At 44.6% G+C, this 16,626-nt stretch overlaps 1 protein-coding gene across 5 annotated transcripts in view; it reads left to right on the top strand.

Annotated features, from left to right (window-relative positions):
* Positions 1 to 3,590: 3,590 nt before the first annotated feature.
* Positions 3,591 to 16,626, top strand: part of IKZF2 (IKAROS family zinc finger 2) — a 129,788-nt gene continuing 116,752 nt past the window's right edge. For 2 of the 5 annotated variants that reach the window (XM_068245381.1, XM_068245385.1), the window contains exons 1-2: positions 3,592 to 3,907; positions 16,559 to 16,607. In XM_068245381.1, coding sequence (XP_068101482.1) covers positions 16,574 to 16,607 — 34 coding nt within the window. In that variant the 5' untranslated portion in view covers positions 3,592 to 3,907; positions 16,559 to 16,573. Of the gene's footprint in view, positions 3,908 to 12,925; positions 13,127 to 16,558; positions 16,608 to 16,626 lie in introns of those variants that run through there. The other 3 variants (XM_068245384.1, XM_068245383.1, XM_068245382.1) reach the window with 3 other exon arrangements.

The following is a 16,626-nucleotide window of genomic DNA, read 5'->3' on the forward strand; positions in this document are numbered from 1 at the left end:
CAGGGCAGAGGATGCCAGTCAGTCAGGGCAGAGGGTGACAGTCAGGGCAGAGGGTGACAGACAGTCAGGGCAGAGGGTGCCAATCAGTCAGAGCAGAGGGTGACAGGCAGTCAGGGCACAGAGTGCCAAACATTCAGGGCAGAGGGTGTCAGTCAGTCAGGGCAGAGGATGCCAGTCAGTCAGGGCAGAGGGTGACAGTCAGGGCAGAGGGTGACAGACAGTCAGGGCAGAGGGTGCCAATCAGTCAGAGCAGAGGGTGACAGACAGTCAGGGCAGAGGGTGCCAGTCAGTCAGGGAAGAGGGTGACAGTCAGTCAGGGAAGAGGGTGCCGGTCAGATAGGGGAGAGGGTGCCAGTCAGTCAGGGCAGAGGGTGACAGAAAGTCAGGGCAGAGGGTGACAAACATTCAGAGCAGAGGGTGCCAGTCAGTCAGGGCAGAGGATGCCAGTCAGTCAGGGCAGAGGATGCCAGTCAGACAGGGCAGAAGGTGCCAGTCAGTCAGGGCAGAGGATGCCAGTCAGTCAGGGCAGAGGGTGCCAGTCAGTCAGGGCAGAGGGTGCCAGTCAGTCAGGGCAGAGGGTGCCAGTCAGTCAGGGCAGAGGATGCCAGTCAGTCAGGGCAGAGGGTGACATTCAGAGCAGAGGGTGCCAATCAGTCAGAGCAGAGGGTGACAGACAGTCAGAGCAGAGGTGGCCAGTCATTCAGGGCAGAGGGTGAAAGTTAGTCAGAGTAGAGGGTGACAGACAGTCAGGGCACAGAGTGCCAAACATTCAGGGCAGAGGGTGTCAGTCAGTCAGGGCAGAGGATGCCAGTCAGTCAGGGCAGAGGGTGACAGACAGTCAGGGCAGAGGGTGCCAATCAGTCAGAGCAGAGGGTGAAGTCAGTCAGGGAAGAGGGTGACAGTCAGTCAGAGCAGAGGGTGACAGACAGTCAGGGCAGAGGGTGTCAAACAGGGCAGAGGGTGCCAGTCAATCAGGGAAGAGGGTGCCAGTCAGTCAGGGCAGGTGGTGTCGGTCAGGGCAGAGGGTGCCAGTCAGTCAGGACATAGGTTGCCAGTCAGTCAGGGCGCCAGTCATTCAAGGCAGATGGTGCCAGTCAGTCAGGGCAGAGGGTGACATTCAGAGCAGAGGGTGCCAATCAGTCAGAGCAGAGGGTGCCAGTCAGTCAGGGCAGAGGGTGAAAGTTAGTCAGAGTAGAGGGTGACAGACAGTCAGGGCACAGAGTGCCAAACATTCAGGGCAGAGGGTGTCAGTCAGTCAGGGCAGAGAATGCCAGTCAGTCAGGGCAGAGGGTGACAGTCAGGGCAGAGGGTGACAGACAGTCAGGGCAGAGGGTGCCAATCAGTCAGAGCAGAGGGTGACAGGCAGTCAGGGCACAGAGTGCCAAACATTCAGGGCAGAGGGTGTCAGTCAGTCAGGGCAGAGGATGCCAGTCAGTCAGGGCAGAGGGTGACAGACAGTCAGGGCAGAGGGTGCCAATCAGTCAGAGCAGAGGGTGACAGACAGTCAGGGCAGAGGGTGCCAGTCAGTCAGTGCAGACTGCAGAGGGTACCAGTCAGTCAGAGCAGAGTGTGACAGACAGTCAGTGTAGAGGGTGCAAGTCAGGGCAAAGGGTGCCAGTCAATCAGGGAAGAGGGTGCCAGTCAGTCAGGTCAGGTGGTGTCAGTCAGTGCAGGGGATGCCAGTCAGTCAAGGCAGAGGGTGATAGTCAGGGCAGAGGGTGCCAATCAGTCAGTCAGGACATAGGGCGCCAGTCATTCAAGGCAGAGGGTGCCAGTCAGTCAGGGAAGAGGGTGACAGTCAGTCAGAGCAGAGGGTGACAGACAGTCAGGGCAGAGGGTGTCAGACAGGGCAGAGGGTGCCAGTCAATCAGGGAAGAGGGTGCCAGTCAGTCAGGGCAGAGGGTGCCAATCAGTCAGTCAGGACATAGGGTGCCAGTCATTCAAGGCAGAGGGTACCAGTCAGTCAGGGAAGAGGGTGACAGTCAGGGCAGAGGGTGACAGACAGGGCAGAGGGTGCCAATCAGTCAGAGCAGAGGGTGACAGACAGTCAGGGCAGAGGGTGCCAGTCAGTCAGTGCAGAGGGTGCCAGTCAGTCAGAGCAGAGTGTGACAGACAGTCAGTGTAGAGGGTGCAAGTCAGGACAAAGGGTGCCAGTCAGGGCAGAGGGTGACAGACAGGGCAGAGGGTGCCAATCAGTCAGAGCAGAGGGTGCCAGTCAATCAGGGAAGAGGGTGCCAGTCAGTCAGGGCAGAGGGTGCCAATCAGTCAGTCAGGACATAGGGTGCCAGTCATTCAAGGCAGAGGGTGCCAGTCAGTCAGGGAAGAGGGTGACAGTCAGGGCAGAGGGTGACAGACAGGGCAGAGGGTGCCAATCAGTCAGAGCAGAGGGTGACAGACAGTCAGGGCAGAGGGTGCCAGTCAGTCAGTGCAGAGGGTGCCAGTCAGTCAGAGCAGAGTGTGACAGACAGTCAGTGTAGAGGGTGCAAGTCAGGGCAAAGGGTGCCAGTCAATCAGGGAAGAGGGTGCCAGTCAGTCAGGTCAGGTGGTGTCAGTCAGAGCAGGGGATGCCAGTCAGTCAAGGCAGAGGGTGATAGTCAGGGCAGAGGGTGCCAATCAGTCAGTCAGGACATAGGGTGCCAGTCATTCAAGGCAGAGGGTGCCAGTCAGTCAGGGAAGAGGGTGACAGTCAGTCAGAGCAGAGGGTGACAGACAGTCAGGGCAGAGGGTGTCAGACAGGGCAGAGCGTGCCAGTCAATCAGGGAAGAGGGTGCCAGTCAGTCAGGGCAGAGGGTGCAAATCAGTCAGTCAGGACATAGGGTGCCAGTCATTCAAGGCAGAGGGTGCCAGTCAGTCAGGGAAGAGGGTGACAGTCAGGGCAGAGGGTGACAGATAGGGCAGAGGGTGCCAATCAGTCAGAGCAGAGGGTGACAGACAGTCAGGGCAGAGGGTGCCAGTCAGTCAGTGCAGAGGGTGCCAGTCAGTCAGAGCAGAGTGTGACAGACAGTCAGTGTAGAGGGTGCAAGTCAGGGCAAAGGGTGCCAGTCAATCAGGGAAGAGGGTGCCAGTCAGTCAGGTCAGGTGGTGTCAGTCAGTGCAGGGGATGCCAGTCAGTCAAGGCAGAGGGTGATAGTCAGTGCAGAGGGTGCCAATCAGTCAGTCAGGACATAGGGTGCCAGTCATTCAAGGCAGAGGGTGCCAGTCAGTCAGGGAAGAGGGTGACAGTCAGTCAGAGCAGAGGGTGACAGACAGTCAGGGCAGAGGGTGTCAGACAGGGCAGAGGGTGCCAGTCAATCAGGGAAGAGGGTGCCAGTCAGTCAGGGCAGGTGGTGTCGGTCAGGGCAGAGGGTGCCAATCAGTCAGTCAGGACATAGGTTGCCAGTCAGTCAGGGCGCCAGTCATTCAAGGCAGATGGTGCCAGTCAGTCAGGGCAGAGGGTGACAAACAGTCAGTCAGTCAGTCAGTCAGTCAGGGGAGAGCTAGCAGTGTCGGTGTCAGGCTGCGTGCTACACGCACACACACACACACCACGCTGCTGCAGATCCCCGGGATACTGTGTCCTGGATCCACCCCTGGCTGCTGAGATCACTGGAGACATTCAAAGCCGCGGATCAAGTGCGCTGTCCTGTAATCGATTGCCGAGCGCCTGGAGCTGCGAGCCTCTATTTACTGGCCGTGTGTCTGGGGAAGGCTGGCTGGCTGGCTGCTTGATCCGTTTCTCTGGGTTTGACCAGTTGTCCCAGGCTAACCCCTGCCTGCTTGGCTCTGCTGAAGATGGAGGAAGTCAAAGCTGGATTACCCTTAGCTACGGCACAACTGCCTTAGTGGTGGCAGCGGCGGCTGCAGTGACAGGGCGGCAGGGGACAGCCACACACAGGGATGGCAGTGTGGCCCCGACGGCACCGCTAAGGTAACTGCGCTCTACAAGTGCGGAGGATGGGGGAGGACAAACTTGGGATGATGATGATTATTGTGTATGTGTTATGCCGCTGTCACTGCGCTGCCGGGGACTTGTTGCTGTCTGAGATGGGGAGGAGGGGGAGCTAGTGTCACCTGCTGCCTCTTATGTCAGCTATGCTGGGACAAGGGCACTGCCACTGTCGTGACAACGCGACATCTGCACGATATACGTCGCCTGATGGTGACACCAGCCGCAGACTGTCCTAGCAAGATCATGTATTTACAGGAAAAGTAGCTTTCCTGGTGACACAGAGCTGTCGCGATATGAATGACAGTTCCAGTCCCCCATGCAGTGGTAGGGTTGTCACTTGTGTGATGGTGACAGATTGTGACATTGCTTATCAGCAGAGGGGACACGTGTGGCACTGCTGAGGGACACAATGGCCATCGCCATAGGGACTGCAGTTTCAGTCTCCTTTGCAGTGATCGTGATGCTTGGATGCTAAGTGACAGATTGTGACATGGAAGGAATGCTTTGGCAGTGCCATTTCATTTACAAACTTTAAATTGTATGGCTTAGATGTGAAGTGATCTAATTAAAATTGATGGGGTCCCCACCCCCCTTCAGGAATCAGAATTAGTAGAGGCTGAACCAGAAGTGACCGTAATGCTTGGATGTTAAGTGACAGATTGTGACATGGAAGGGATACTATGAACATGACATGTCTTATTTAATTTACTAACTTTAGTTTTTCTGTAAGAGGGCTATTAGTAGGAGATGTGAAGTGATCTAAAATTAAGATTGCTGGGGTCCCCGCCCCCTTTACAGGAATCAGAATTAGTGGAGGCTGAACCAGAACTTTGCATGGTGCTAATCAGATTCTGAAAACTAATGATTTATATGTTGTCTCAGGCTCCCTGCACACTGCATGCGATTCCGATTTTTAATCATTACTGCATGCTGCATTTTTTGATCCGTTTTTCTGTTGAATGTATTCAGGGAAAATCAGAATTTATAAATTGGAATCGCAAAACGGATTTGGAGTGTGTAGGGAGCCTATTGTGACACCAGATGCAGACTGTCCAAGGAAGATCATGGCTTTGAAGGAAAAGTAGATTTCCTGGTGACACACAGCTGTCGTGACAGTTCCAGTCATCCAATCACTTGTGTGATTGTGACATAGCTTATCAGCAGAGGGGACATGTGTGGTACTGCTTTAATAGCCATCACCATAGGGACTGCAGTTTGTCTCCCTTGTAGTGATGGTGATGTTTGGATATTAAGTGACAGATTGTGACTTGGAATACTATGGGAATGACATTTCTTTTAATGGAACAGGTGTCTGTATCTCATTTACTAGCTTAAAATTTTAGTAAGAAGGATATTAGCTGGAATCAAATTTAGTGGAAGCTGAAACAGAACTTTGCACAGTGCTAACCAGATTCAGAAAACTAATAATGTATTTCTTAGTGCATTATTCATCAGATTTTTTCAGTTTGATTAGTCCTTTTCCAATGTTCAGCTCATCACTGGAAATTCTGGTTCCTACAGAGCAAACGTTTCTATTAAAGTCTATAAAATCTAGTTTTAAGCTTATCTCTCGGTCAATTGCTGTATAGTCCTTCTGGTCACTGAGATACAGTGATGAGTTGTGACAGTGATTACAGTCACACAGCAGTGCTACTCTCAATCTTGTGTTGTAGGAGGCAGAGAGAAATTATCATCATCCTGGGCACAGTGACCCTAGTGGTAACCAAGATACAGTGATACCAAAATACAGTGATTGATTGCTTTACACTGATGCCATTTAGAGTCCTGTGATGGGGTGACAAAGAGAGATTAGCAGCAGTAAGTGAACCTTGTGATAACTGAGGTAAAGCAATATACAGTCAGTGATTACAGTACTTGAAATTTTGGGACATGGGTGACAAACTGATGTACTATATCATCTCTAGGGCTGATATATGACATTAATGTACCCTTACGGATTAAAGTCTGCAACAACATATGTCTATGAGCTGTTAATTCTTGAGGTATTTGATAAGACATCACCTGTAAGCATGTTGTATTGTGACTGTAAATGACAAAAAATTGGCTGGATATTGGTCTATGAACATTTGCAAGTGTTTCATTATCTTTGACTTTCCCCATTGTCCAGCAATAATAATAACAGGCGTTAGATTTTAATCTGACCACTTGTGGCCAGATCGGTGAATGATCTAGCGTGTATGGAATAAGCTTTTGGCTGCAAGTGACCATCGTCTATGGAGTGAAGTTATTAGGCTTTTATGAAAATGCTTTCCAGTCACTTTTTTCCACCCCTGGGATAAGCAACATCTACCGCTGTCTCCTCATTCATTTACTTCAGTGGACCTGAACTCTTGCACAGGACACAAGGAAAACACAGAGAACTACACCCTGTATGTATTTAGAGAGTTTAGCCTGTTTAATTCCCCCCTCATCTGTGACTAATCACAACTGTTATTTGATCTCTCAGCTGTGTCAGCTGACTGCCTTGGCAGAGCAGCTAATTTGTAAACACAGGATGTTAACCCTATGTCTGCTTCCATGCAAGCAGGAAGTAGACACTGCAGATTTTTTGCAGGATTTGTATCAGCTGTAACATATAAATGTTTTCTTTAAAAGGTTATTATGCTGTTGCTTATCTATTAGAGCAGAGAGGAAGTTCTTGGCAGAGAGCGTGCCTTGATGATGGCCAGATCTTTCCTGTATGCCCAGAACCCTATACAATCATATACCTATTGATCAGTGGAGATGGTCTTTAATGTTATCTGCTGAGTTTACTGCATAGTGCAGATACCTGGGGCCGATCATTAAAACAGATGAAAGGAAAACTAGAGTGAAAGTTCAACGGTTCTCCTTAGAAACCAGTCAGGCTTCAGCTGAAAAAACGGATTCTGATTTGTTGCTGTGGGCAACTGTCTCAGGTTTGTTTCCCCACCTATTTCGATAATTCATCCCCATTGTCTGCTACCTGTGGGTACTTCATTCAGAGATACATTGTCTCTGCAATTATTTTGTCAGCATCCCATTGTGATATCACTTGGACTGCTGTGATTTGAGTAAGAACACAGGAATATGTTCCCATCAGCAGTGGAGACACCTGTGGCTTGTATCATAGTGTTATCTTCCTGAAGCACTTGAATTGCGTGTTAAGTGACATTGTCAGCAGCCCTATACTGACATTGTCAGCAGCCCTATACTGTCTCAAAAGAGAGCTGAAATATTACGACGGTAGACATCAACTCAATAATGCACATGGTATCTTGTGACAGTGACATCATTCATCTGTAGCATCATCAAGAAATATCGTGCAATGTTACTGTGATAATTGTGATATTATATGATGAGTCACAGTAAGTATACCTGATGCACACATATTATGATTTAGCTGCACATTTTAATAATGAAACCATACTATTGTAGTCAGTATTTGAAGTTAAGAAATTGTGGTTGCTGTCGCTCATCTTAATGTACCAAGGACATATTCTAATACAGGCTTCTTCAATGTGTGGCAGGGAAGATGATTCTGATAATGAAATATGTCAGAATTGTGCGAGCAATAGCTGGAAAGTCTCTGAATAGTCAGACCATGTAAATTTGGCATTTAGGTGCGCTGCTGTCAGAATTTGGGAACATCTAGTATGTGTTCTAAAGACATTTTTATCTGATTTATGCAGATCGGTGCAAAGGGATTTGGACCAAACTCCTCCAGTTGCCAGGAGCAACCAAATATGATTTCCTAGTAATGGCTAAAACCTCCATAGTTGCCCTCAGCATTTGCATGAACTTTCCACAATCTTCCTTGATAAATTGGCCCCAGTGTATTTTTGTTCAGCAGTTATTTTGTCAGCAGTTATTTTCAGTGGTCAGATCTGAATAACTTCGATGGGCAGCAGTAAGGACTTGTTCACACTAAGGGCACTTTTGTTTGTCAGCAGTTATTTTCACAGTGGTCAGATCTGAATAACTTCTATGGGCAGCAGTAAGGACTTGTTCACACTAAGGGCACTTTTGTTTTTTTAAGCACCAGCGATTTTCAAAATCGCCCTTAAAAAGAACCTGAACTGAAAATAAAAAGTCAAAACAACCATACACAGGTACCTGCTGAGTAGACTACTCCTCAACCTCTTTCTCCTCTCCTGCATCCCATTTGTCCACTGTGATAAATTGAATTCTCTGTCCTCCATTTTAAAAATGGCCATTACCCCATAACACCTTCCTGGTCAGCACACTGTTAAACTGTAATATCACCCACTTGAGCCAAAGGAAACATGGACATTACCTTGCACATTCAGTTATAACTGACAGCTGCTGATATATAATTGACAGCAACTGGTATATTTCAGTTCTGACAAAATATTGTCAGAACTGGAAGGGATCACTGTAAGAAGAAAATGGTGAGCTTCTCAGAGAAACTGATGGTGAGGTTAGTATGCAATATTCATTTGCAGCTATGTCATGTGTTTGTTTTAAATAGTTTTATTCGCTTTAGGTTCCCTTTAAAGCGATTTGTGCAATGATTCTCTATGAGAGTGTTCACATATGAGCAGTTTGATTCTGATCCGCTTACCAATGATGTCAGGAAGTGAAAAAACAGAATCGCTCTGCAAAATTAAGTAAGCTCCGGGAGGCACTAAAAAGAATTCACGTGCAAAATCACCAAACGCTGGCGTCAGCAATTGCAATTTTAGATGTGAACAAGGCCTTAAGGTGGCCATACTCTATTTAATCAAAATGCTTGATTTTTCAGTTTTCCGATAAAATCAATTGTACAGAAAAATGAAATGTAATTTTTTGTTCAAGAAAAATTGATCAGATAGATCGTATGATGTATCTACCATGGTTGAAAATTCTGTACAGGTAGTCCTCGACTTACGAATGCCCAACATACGAACGACCCGCCGATACGAACGGTATGGATTCTCTGTTTCCATGGGAACAAGTAAAAAAAAAAAAATTCAAATTGGACTTGTAGTTTTTGAGAAAATTGATTTTTAATAAAATCAAAGAAAAAATGGCTTTTAAACTTGTATAAACAGGTACAAAGGGCAGAGGTGACACAGAGGGTACACTGGAGGCACAGGGGGGCACAGAGGAGGTACAGGGGACAGAGATGGCACAGTGTTCCAAACAGAATCAGGTTAAGAACGAACCTACAGTCCCTATCTCGTTCGTTAACCGGGGACTACCTGTACAGTTTTTGTTTTTCATATTTAATCCTTTCACCTATGTTACCTATTACCCTCCTGCAGGTACTTTTTCCCGGTGTGTATGGGGTACATGAGTGATCGGAGCGCTGCTGAGGGGGTAGACGGACAGGCCTCTACCTCTTTGCACTACAGCGAGGAGGTGACCCGGCATCTGGTGCGGGGCCAGAACAGTTTTCGTGCTGTTGCCCAGCCCCCTTTGCATGCACACCAACGTGATAATGTTATTACGTGGCACAACATACTGCTGAACCGACTTTGTCCAACGCTTTGATCCACATAACCTGATGCCGTGCCAGGACTAGAACAACGACCCCCCTAGCAGCAAGTCCAAATGTGCCCTAATAATAAATAAATTGCTTGGCGTAGTGGGGGCGGCGGTAGCAATCAAAATGTCACACTGAATCTGACACTTTGATCTACAGGGGCTGACGCTGTGCCAGATTTCCTCTTGTATCAGCGCCCCTAGCAGTGGGCTTGTTTTCCTATGTCTGACTATGTCCAATATTGGGCCTATACTTGTAAATGCCAGGATACGTTTGATTAATCATGTCCAGTATAATGAAAAATGAAGCAGAATTGTGGTAGTTGCCAATTGCAGCCAATCTGTTTTAGCTGCTAAGGCCTCAATTCACTAAGCTTTATCAAATGTTTGATAATTTACTTCATGGGTAAAATCTTATTTTGAATTCACTAAAGTGTTATATATTTATTGAACATTTTATTGTTAAAACATTCGATAAATATATAACACCTTAGTGAATTCAAAATTAGATTTTACCCATGAGGTAAATTATCAAACGTTTGATAAAGCTTAGTGAATTGAGGCCAATGTCTTGATAAGTTATCCCTTGTTTGTCACTGAAACAAAGTGTTTCATTGGGGGCGGAAAGCTCAGGCCCCTTTAAGGACCTGAGCTTTTTTTTCAGTTTTGCACTTTCTGATCACAGTGGTTGGCTCACAGTTATCAGGAGCTCAGGAGCCAACGAATAAACAGCTCCTGACTGATGTACAGAACTCCGCTGTCTTTATACAGCAGAGATCTGTGGTGGCGCGGATGGGCTCGGGAGGCACTGTCATTAAAACTACGTTGCAGTAGGCTTAGGCAGCCACAAGTGGGACGTAGTTTTAATTATCACCGGTCCTGATCTGGTTAAAAGTGAATTATATTGAAATTTTTGTCACACAAAAATAAAATAGAATTGTCTCTCAAACAATAGAGCCGCATAACCCCACCTAGATTGTCCAACCACCAAACAGCTGTAAACAAATTAACCTCCTCCCCTTCCTCTGTTTGTGTGAGAATGGTCAATCCCAACTGTAGTCAGTCATAGTCTTATGTTCCAATTATAGTCTAACCGATCCCTAGGACGACATTGCAGGGCCGAAGTTTTACCTACACAATCTGTTCATAGTATTCAAAGTCTGTTGGCCCTCATACTGCTTTTAGGTTTTAAAATTGGTCAGTGATTGGCCAATCAAAATTTAATGTGTGTATGCACCTTAATATGACTATGACTAATTGTGTTTGGTCGCAGGATAAAGCCGAGTATACCCATCCAATTTTGATTGGTTAATGATTGGCCAATTCTACCACTTCTATGTTGTATGAGAGCTTATGTACACAATCTGTTCATAGTATTTACAATCTGTTAGCACTAATACTACACAGAGGTGGTTAATTGGTTAATGATTGGCCAATAAAAATAGGATGTGTATACACAGCTTAAAGCCAGGTACACACGTGAGATAAAAGCCTTTGCAAACTGAGGAATAAATCTGCTGCATACGTTTGTCAAAAAAGTTTGAGAAATGCTTTTGTAGTCTATTTACTTTCTTCTTTTTCATGCATGTGCTGTGCACACAACAGTTCAGAAGTATCGGACGATCACATACACACCTTGTATGACAAACAATCGTCTTCAGACCATATCTGCCAGGATGTAAATGCGAAGGAGGCACTGAATTGACTTCAAACTTGCGTTTCATTAAATCCCAGTAATACACTGTGTATTAGGGCCCTTTTCCACTACAGCGATTGCTGAATCGCAAAATGGCAAATCGCTAGCGATTTTACATTTTTGTTAGTAAATCACGATCTCGCAGCGGAACGATTTTTGCAGCGATTTTGCTATGCAGTGCATAGCATAGCAAAATCGCGATCGCAAACGTCAGGAAATCGCCGGGAAATGTTGTACTTTTGCTGAATCGCAATCGCTAGCGTTTAGAGCGAACACTAGCGATTGCTAGTGGAAAAGGGCCCTTACTGGGATTTGATAAAATGCAAGTTTGAAGCCAATTTAGTGCCTCCTTCGCATTTTCTTCATTGAACCGTGTGTGGAGTGGTGACCCACAGAGGGATTGTGCATTGGCTACATAGACCTGACTAGGTCTATTCCACAGGGACTCGCTGCAGTTTGCTTGTTGTGTCATATCTACCACGGTGGATTTGAAAGATTCTTTTGTCGCCCTCTTTTGAGACGTTTGTAAACTTTTTTTTACAAAGATTATCTGGCGATCGGTTGTTGATCGTTCATTTACCAAACACTTTTATCTGATGTGCGTACTCAACTTTAAAATTAAAATAGTTTAATAGAGTAAAATCCCTTTATCGTAAAATCCAACAGACATGGCCAAGTAGTTTACTATACCAGAATTGGTCATATATTGTACTGTATATTCATACAGGTACATGGTCGGGACCAGAGAACTGAGTTTACTATAGCCAGAGTTTTCTTTTGACATTCTACTATATATATATAAATGGATTGGCAAAACTACTTCCAAAGATGCAGTAAGAATGCAGATGTGTGATAGTGACATATTGGTGACACTGTGCTACTTGGCACAAGCTAGTGACAGTGATGTCAGCCGTGGCAGTGTGTAACTGGAGTTGTGTAACTCTGTATGTTAGCAGTGTTGTCATAATAGTGACAGATGATTTTATGCTGGCAGTCTTCCAATACTGGTGACACACAGAAGGCCATTAAAGATTGGTATTGTTGTTATAGTGGCACATCCTGCAAATCCTTGTATATTGGGATTGCTACTATAGTGGTACCACACTGCAGATCATCATATACAGGCATTTCTATGATAGTGGACTCCTTGTGGATCTTTGTATTTTGATGGCATTTGACACATTGCAGATCACTGGGCATTGTTGCGATAAAGGTGTTATGTTGTAGATGACTGTATTTTAGTCATGTTGTGATTGTAGTAACAGTAAGGATAGTGTGACACCGCTGAGGAAAGTGCAGGTCTGAGCAGTGAATATTGTGACACTTGAGGGAGCACATGCCTGGAAGGATTTCAGAACTGGTTGCTGCAGTGCACGGCATATAATTACTGAAGTTGTAAAATGGAAATGACCTTGCTGTTGAATTGTGATGGTTTGAATAAGTAGCGTGTCAGTGAGCCCTTTCCATCTAGCCATGCAGTGGTTAATAGTTTACCGTTGCTTAGCAGTGCAAGGACTGGAGAGAAGTGACTGTGTGACAGGTGTCTGACAGTTAGCAGAGTGTATTGGTCCTGATATAACCCCCATCCCACCCAACGTATCTTCATTATGGAATTGTTTTTTTTTTCCTTTTTCCCTCCCTGTATGTCTTCTATTAAACTCTACCTCCTCCCCTTTCCTCCCCTTTTCTTCCCCTTGTTTCTTTCTCAGCTGCTTCAGAAATAACCGGTGGATCCAGTTTTGTTTCTTGTTAATCTCATTGCTGGAGCGATGACCTCCCTCTCCCTCTTGCTTTCCTGAAAGTACGTGACATTCCTAACTTTCTTCACTAGTCTACCCCACCAGCTCAGCTTTGCACAGCACTGATCCTCCCTGCTGTCTCCTCTGGCCAGCACTGGAGTGCCCCGCTCAGCTGCAGTCTGATCATTTCAGGACTGCCCCCCCCCCTGTCATCTGCACTTCAGTCATCCCGGACTGCCCTGTTCCTCCTCAGCTTCACCTGCTATCTGAAATCAATGGAACAGACCCACACGTGAGGTAGTTACAATATGAGCTCTCATTGCAGACTCGCACACACCTTTTATTTTACTTAAGTTTCAACTATGCTGCAATCTATTCCTTAATAGTAATTCTTCCAGTGACAGTAAACAAACGATATGTCAAATCTTTTGACTGTATTACTGTAACTGTATATTTTCTTGTACAATATCCTTCTTTTTACTGCAACTTTCTCTAACATACCTAAGTTAAGTTTCTGTCTCACTTTTTTTTTGTACTACTGTCATGTTATGTTGCTGGTTTTAGCAAGTATTGGCTTTGTGGTCTGAAATTTCAGTTAGTGGATTGACTTGTATTATTTGTACCCATGGGGGTGCTTGGACATACTCAAGGGATACTTTTGTCACTTAAATGGAGTCACTGTTTTATAGTCTTATACTGACTAGATTACCATGCAAAGAAACGCACATGAGGCACTGCTATCTAGTTAAACTGTGGAGCTGTTAGGAGAAATATTTATGTACATAGTCTATAACGGGGGTACAGGAAATTAATACACACTGACTTCTCAGTACATGAGACTATGATCTAGTCTACCACGAGGTACAACAAGGTAAAATAATACAAACCTGGGTTCTTGGCAAACCTTTTATTATTTGGAGGGGGTAAAGAGTACAGTTGGCAGACATTAGGTCAATAGATAACACTCTGTCATTTGTCAAATGTACTTGTTGTTTTATTAAACACAGCTGATGTATATGGCTGCCCTGCTCTGATTATATGACAAAGTGAGGATGTAAGGAAGTATATTAATGCATATTTTTCTTAGAGGTGCAGTATGTTGAATGCATTATATTTGTGTGCTTCCTTCAGCATTATGAATGGGTCAGTTGTTCCTATAGTGTTGGGAAGCTGTATTTTATTAAGTTCTTTGGGGGCTACAAGATAAGACAGTCAAACCTGCTTGTTGATTGTGTCTTGACTTTTCTATATCACAGATACTCCTTTTTTAATTTGCAACGGGACATGATTTTTATTAATGCTTGTGCCTAGGCAGACTTGTTTTTTTTATAGATGCCCAACTTTTTTCCCACACTTTTTGTGTATGATTGGTCTATAGCATGTTGCAGCAAACCTGCTATCTGTCACTTGTAAAGCAATGCGATCTGTCTAACGAGGTAAAGGAGATGGGAGACAGAGAGAAGTGCTTTCTTAATCTATGCAGCAGTTAGAATTATAGACTTTTTTTTTTTTTTACTTTTTTGGGAAGTGATTTGGAGACAAGACTTGAAGCAGCCTACTTTCCAGTAAGTAATGTAGAAATTCCAGGAGCAAGAGCTAAATATACTTGGTGGATCAATACAGAAATGGCTGGTTGTGAATAATTTAACTGGCAGTGCTGGAACAGTTTGGAAGCTAAAAGCGAACGGGGAAGAGGTGACAAGAAAATTCCTCCCTCTGCCCCATGATGGAGATCAGGGCTGTAGATCCTGACAAGTTGCTTCTTTTCATCATATTTATTCTTTGTAGCTTCTAGCAGATTGACAGTTCTGAATCATGGGTTATTCCTGCTTACTGCATTCCTGTAGAACCATTGTGCTGGTTTGTCGTAACAGTCTTATCATCCACTTCTGCATGTCATAAAACAAAGAGGTTAGGTGACGTCATTATTTTCATTGGCCGTACCTTTATTAGTTATAGCTATGTAGGGGTTAATATAACCTAGAAGATCAGTTACGATGTCGATTATGAAGTACTGAAAGGGATCCCAGATTACATCTTTGGGATTGGTTGCTGTGCTATAATGCACCTTGCACGTCCACCTCCCTGGTGTTTAATAAAGTTTTCAGCTGTCAAATGGCTTTTTGTAAAGTTAGCTTTGAAGCAGTGAAAATGCCACCGCAGAGCCCCGTCAAGTAAAATTTCCTTTACGAGGTGTTTTATGATTTTTTTTTTTTTTGTTTTTTCCTCTGAGTTTTTATTTTACATATTGTATGCTTGACCCAGTTGGTGTTGTGCGCAAATGGTGCCAGCAAAGAGTTAAGGCAGGGGTGCCCTGTAAGGCTACTGTTTAATGTAATGACCAAGAGTTCAGAACCAACTCAGGAAGCAATCACAGACTGACCGCACAGTCATTTCGGTCTATAAGCTGTGTCCAGCAAGTTTTTTTTTTTTGCTGCACCAAGTACTGTAATGCATATATTATTTAATCTCTTATAGCAGTCCCATGTCCATCAAGCATTGCATGCCCTGTTGTAGACTTAGAGGAAACTGACTCACATACAGCACTGTAGTTTTTACACAAAAGTAGGAGAAACCAATGAAACACATCCTTTTTAGTGATCAGTATCAGGTAAGACACTTGCTTCTTGTTTTTCTAAGCCTTTTCACGCAGCAGACCTTATAGATATACATTAATGTTTAACGCCGTGGTGTACTGACTCCACTTTGGTTACTGAAACTGCCAGCGTCCTATATAAAATGAAATCACAATCTGTAGCGGTCAGAGTTGACTGCTTTCTCATGGCTGGCTGTATGTTTTTATCACTTGTGCCCTGCTTAAAACTTAGTGCCTAATTGCCAATCTGGTAGTCTAATGAGCTATATCTGTTTTTCATTTTGATGTGGTTGGATGTTGGACTTGTGTGCTTATGCCCTCCATTTAGGGGCTCATCTTTGTATGTGTATAGTAATTGGTGCAGAGCAGGTTAACTCTATGATGTCATTTTCCCTTTGATAATGCAGTGACATATAGCCACAGAACAATGTGTTGCTGGTTTCAGAGGGGTTAAATGTTAAATCACTTAACACAGGAAGACCTTAGTTTGTGACAAGCACTCGCCTGACAGTGGGGACATAGGTACATTTCTGCTGTGCTCTTGTAGACTGTTTCTACATCATTCATTAGGTGTTTTTTTTGTTTTTTAATTATTGTTTTTGTTATTTTGAAATCTTCCTTTAAATTTAAACCATTCAAAGGGAAATCCCATGCTATAGGAAATTTGAGATATTTTGAGGTTATTTGACCTACTTTTTTTACTTTTTTTTTTTTTTTTTTTAAGAAAATCTGTTTTCAAACAAGAAGGTGGTGACTTTAAAACGAGGCATGTAACGCTTGATATGCTTACAGGGAGATATTTTTTTACTTTTTTTCTTTTACTTATTTAGTTTTTTTTTCCCCTTTTATTTGCATTTGCTAAATTAATACCATGGCAATGCAGTTCATGGAGACAAGCAAAAGCAATGCTTACCAGGGAAATTGTCAGTTTTCCGAAAACCTGAAACAGACCTCTACCTCTGGATTGGTACATCATAAAAAAATGAAGGCATGGATCTTTGCGGGTGGCCCAGATCTATGTACAGTACTGCCAAGGCAACAGAAAAATGTAAATACTTTGCAAAACATTACAAATTTGCTGCCTGTGGAAAGTTTGCAGATGTATTGATGTTGCCCTGTTTTTGTGTTTTTAGCACTGCTCTTTGACTATGGAAACAGAGAGATCCGATGGATACGTAACAAGTAAGTGATAGTTTTTCTT

Source organism: Hyperolius riggenbachi, chromosome 7 (genome assembly GCF_040937935.1).
Source record: "Hyperolius riggenbachi isolate aHypRig1 chromosome 7, aHypRig1.pri, whole genome shotgun sequence".
Lineage (NCBI taxonomy): Eukaryota > Metazoa > Chordata > Amphibia > Anura > Hyperoliidae > Hyperolius > Hyperolius riggenbachi.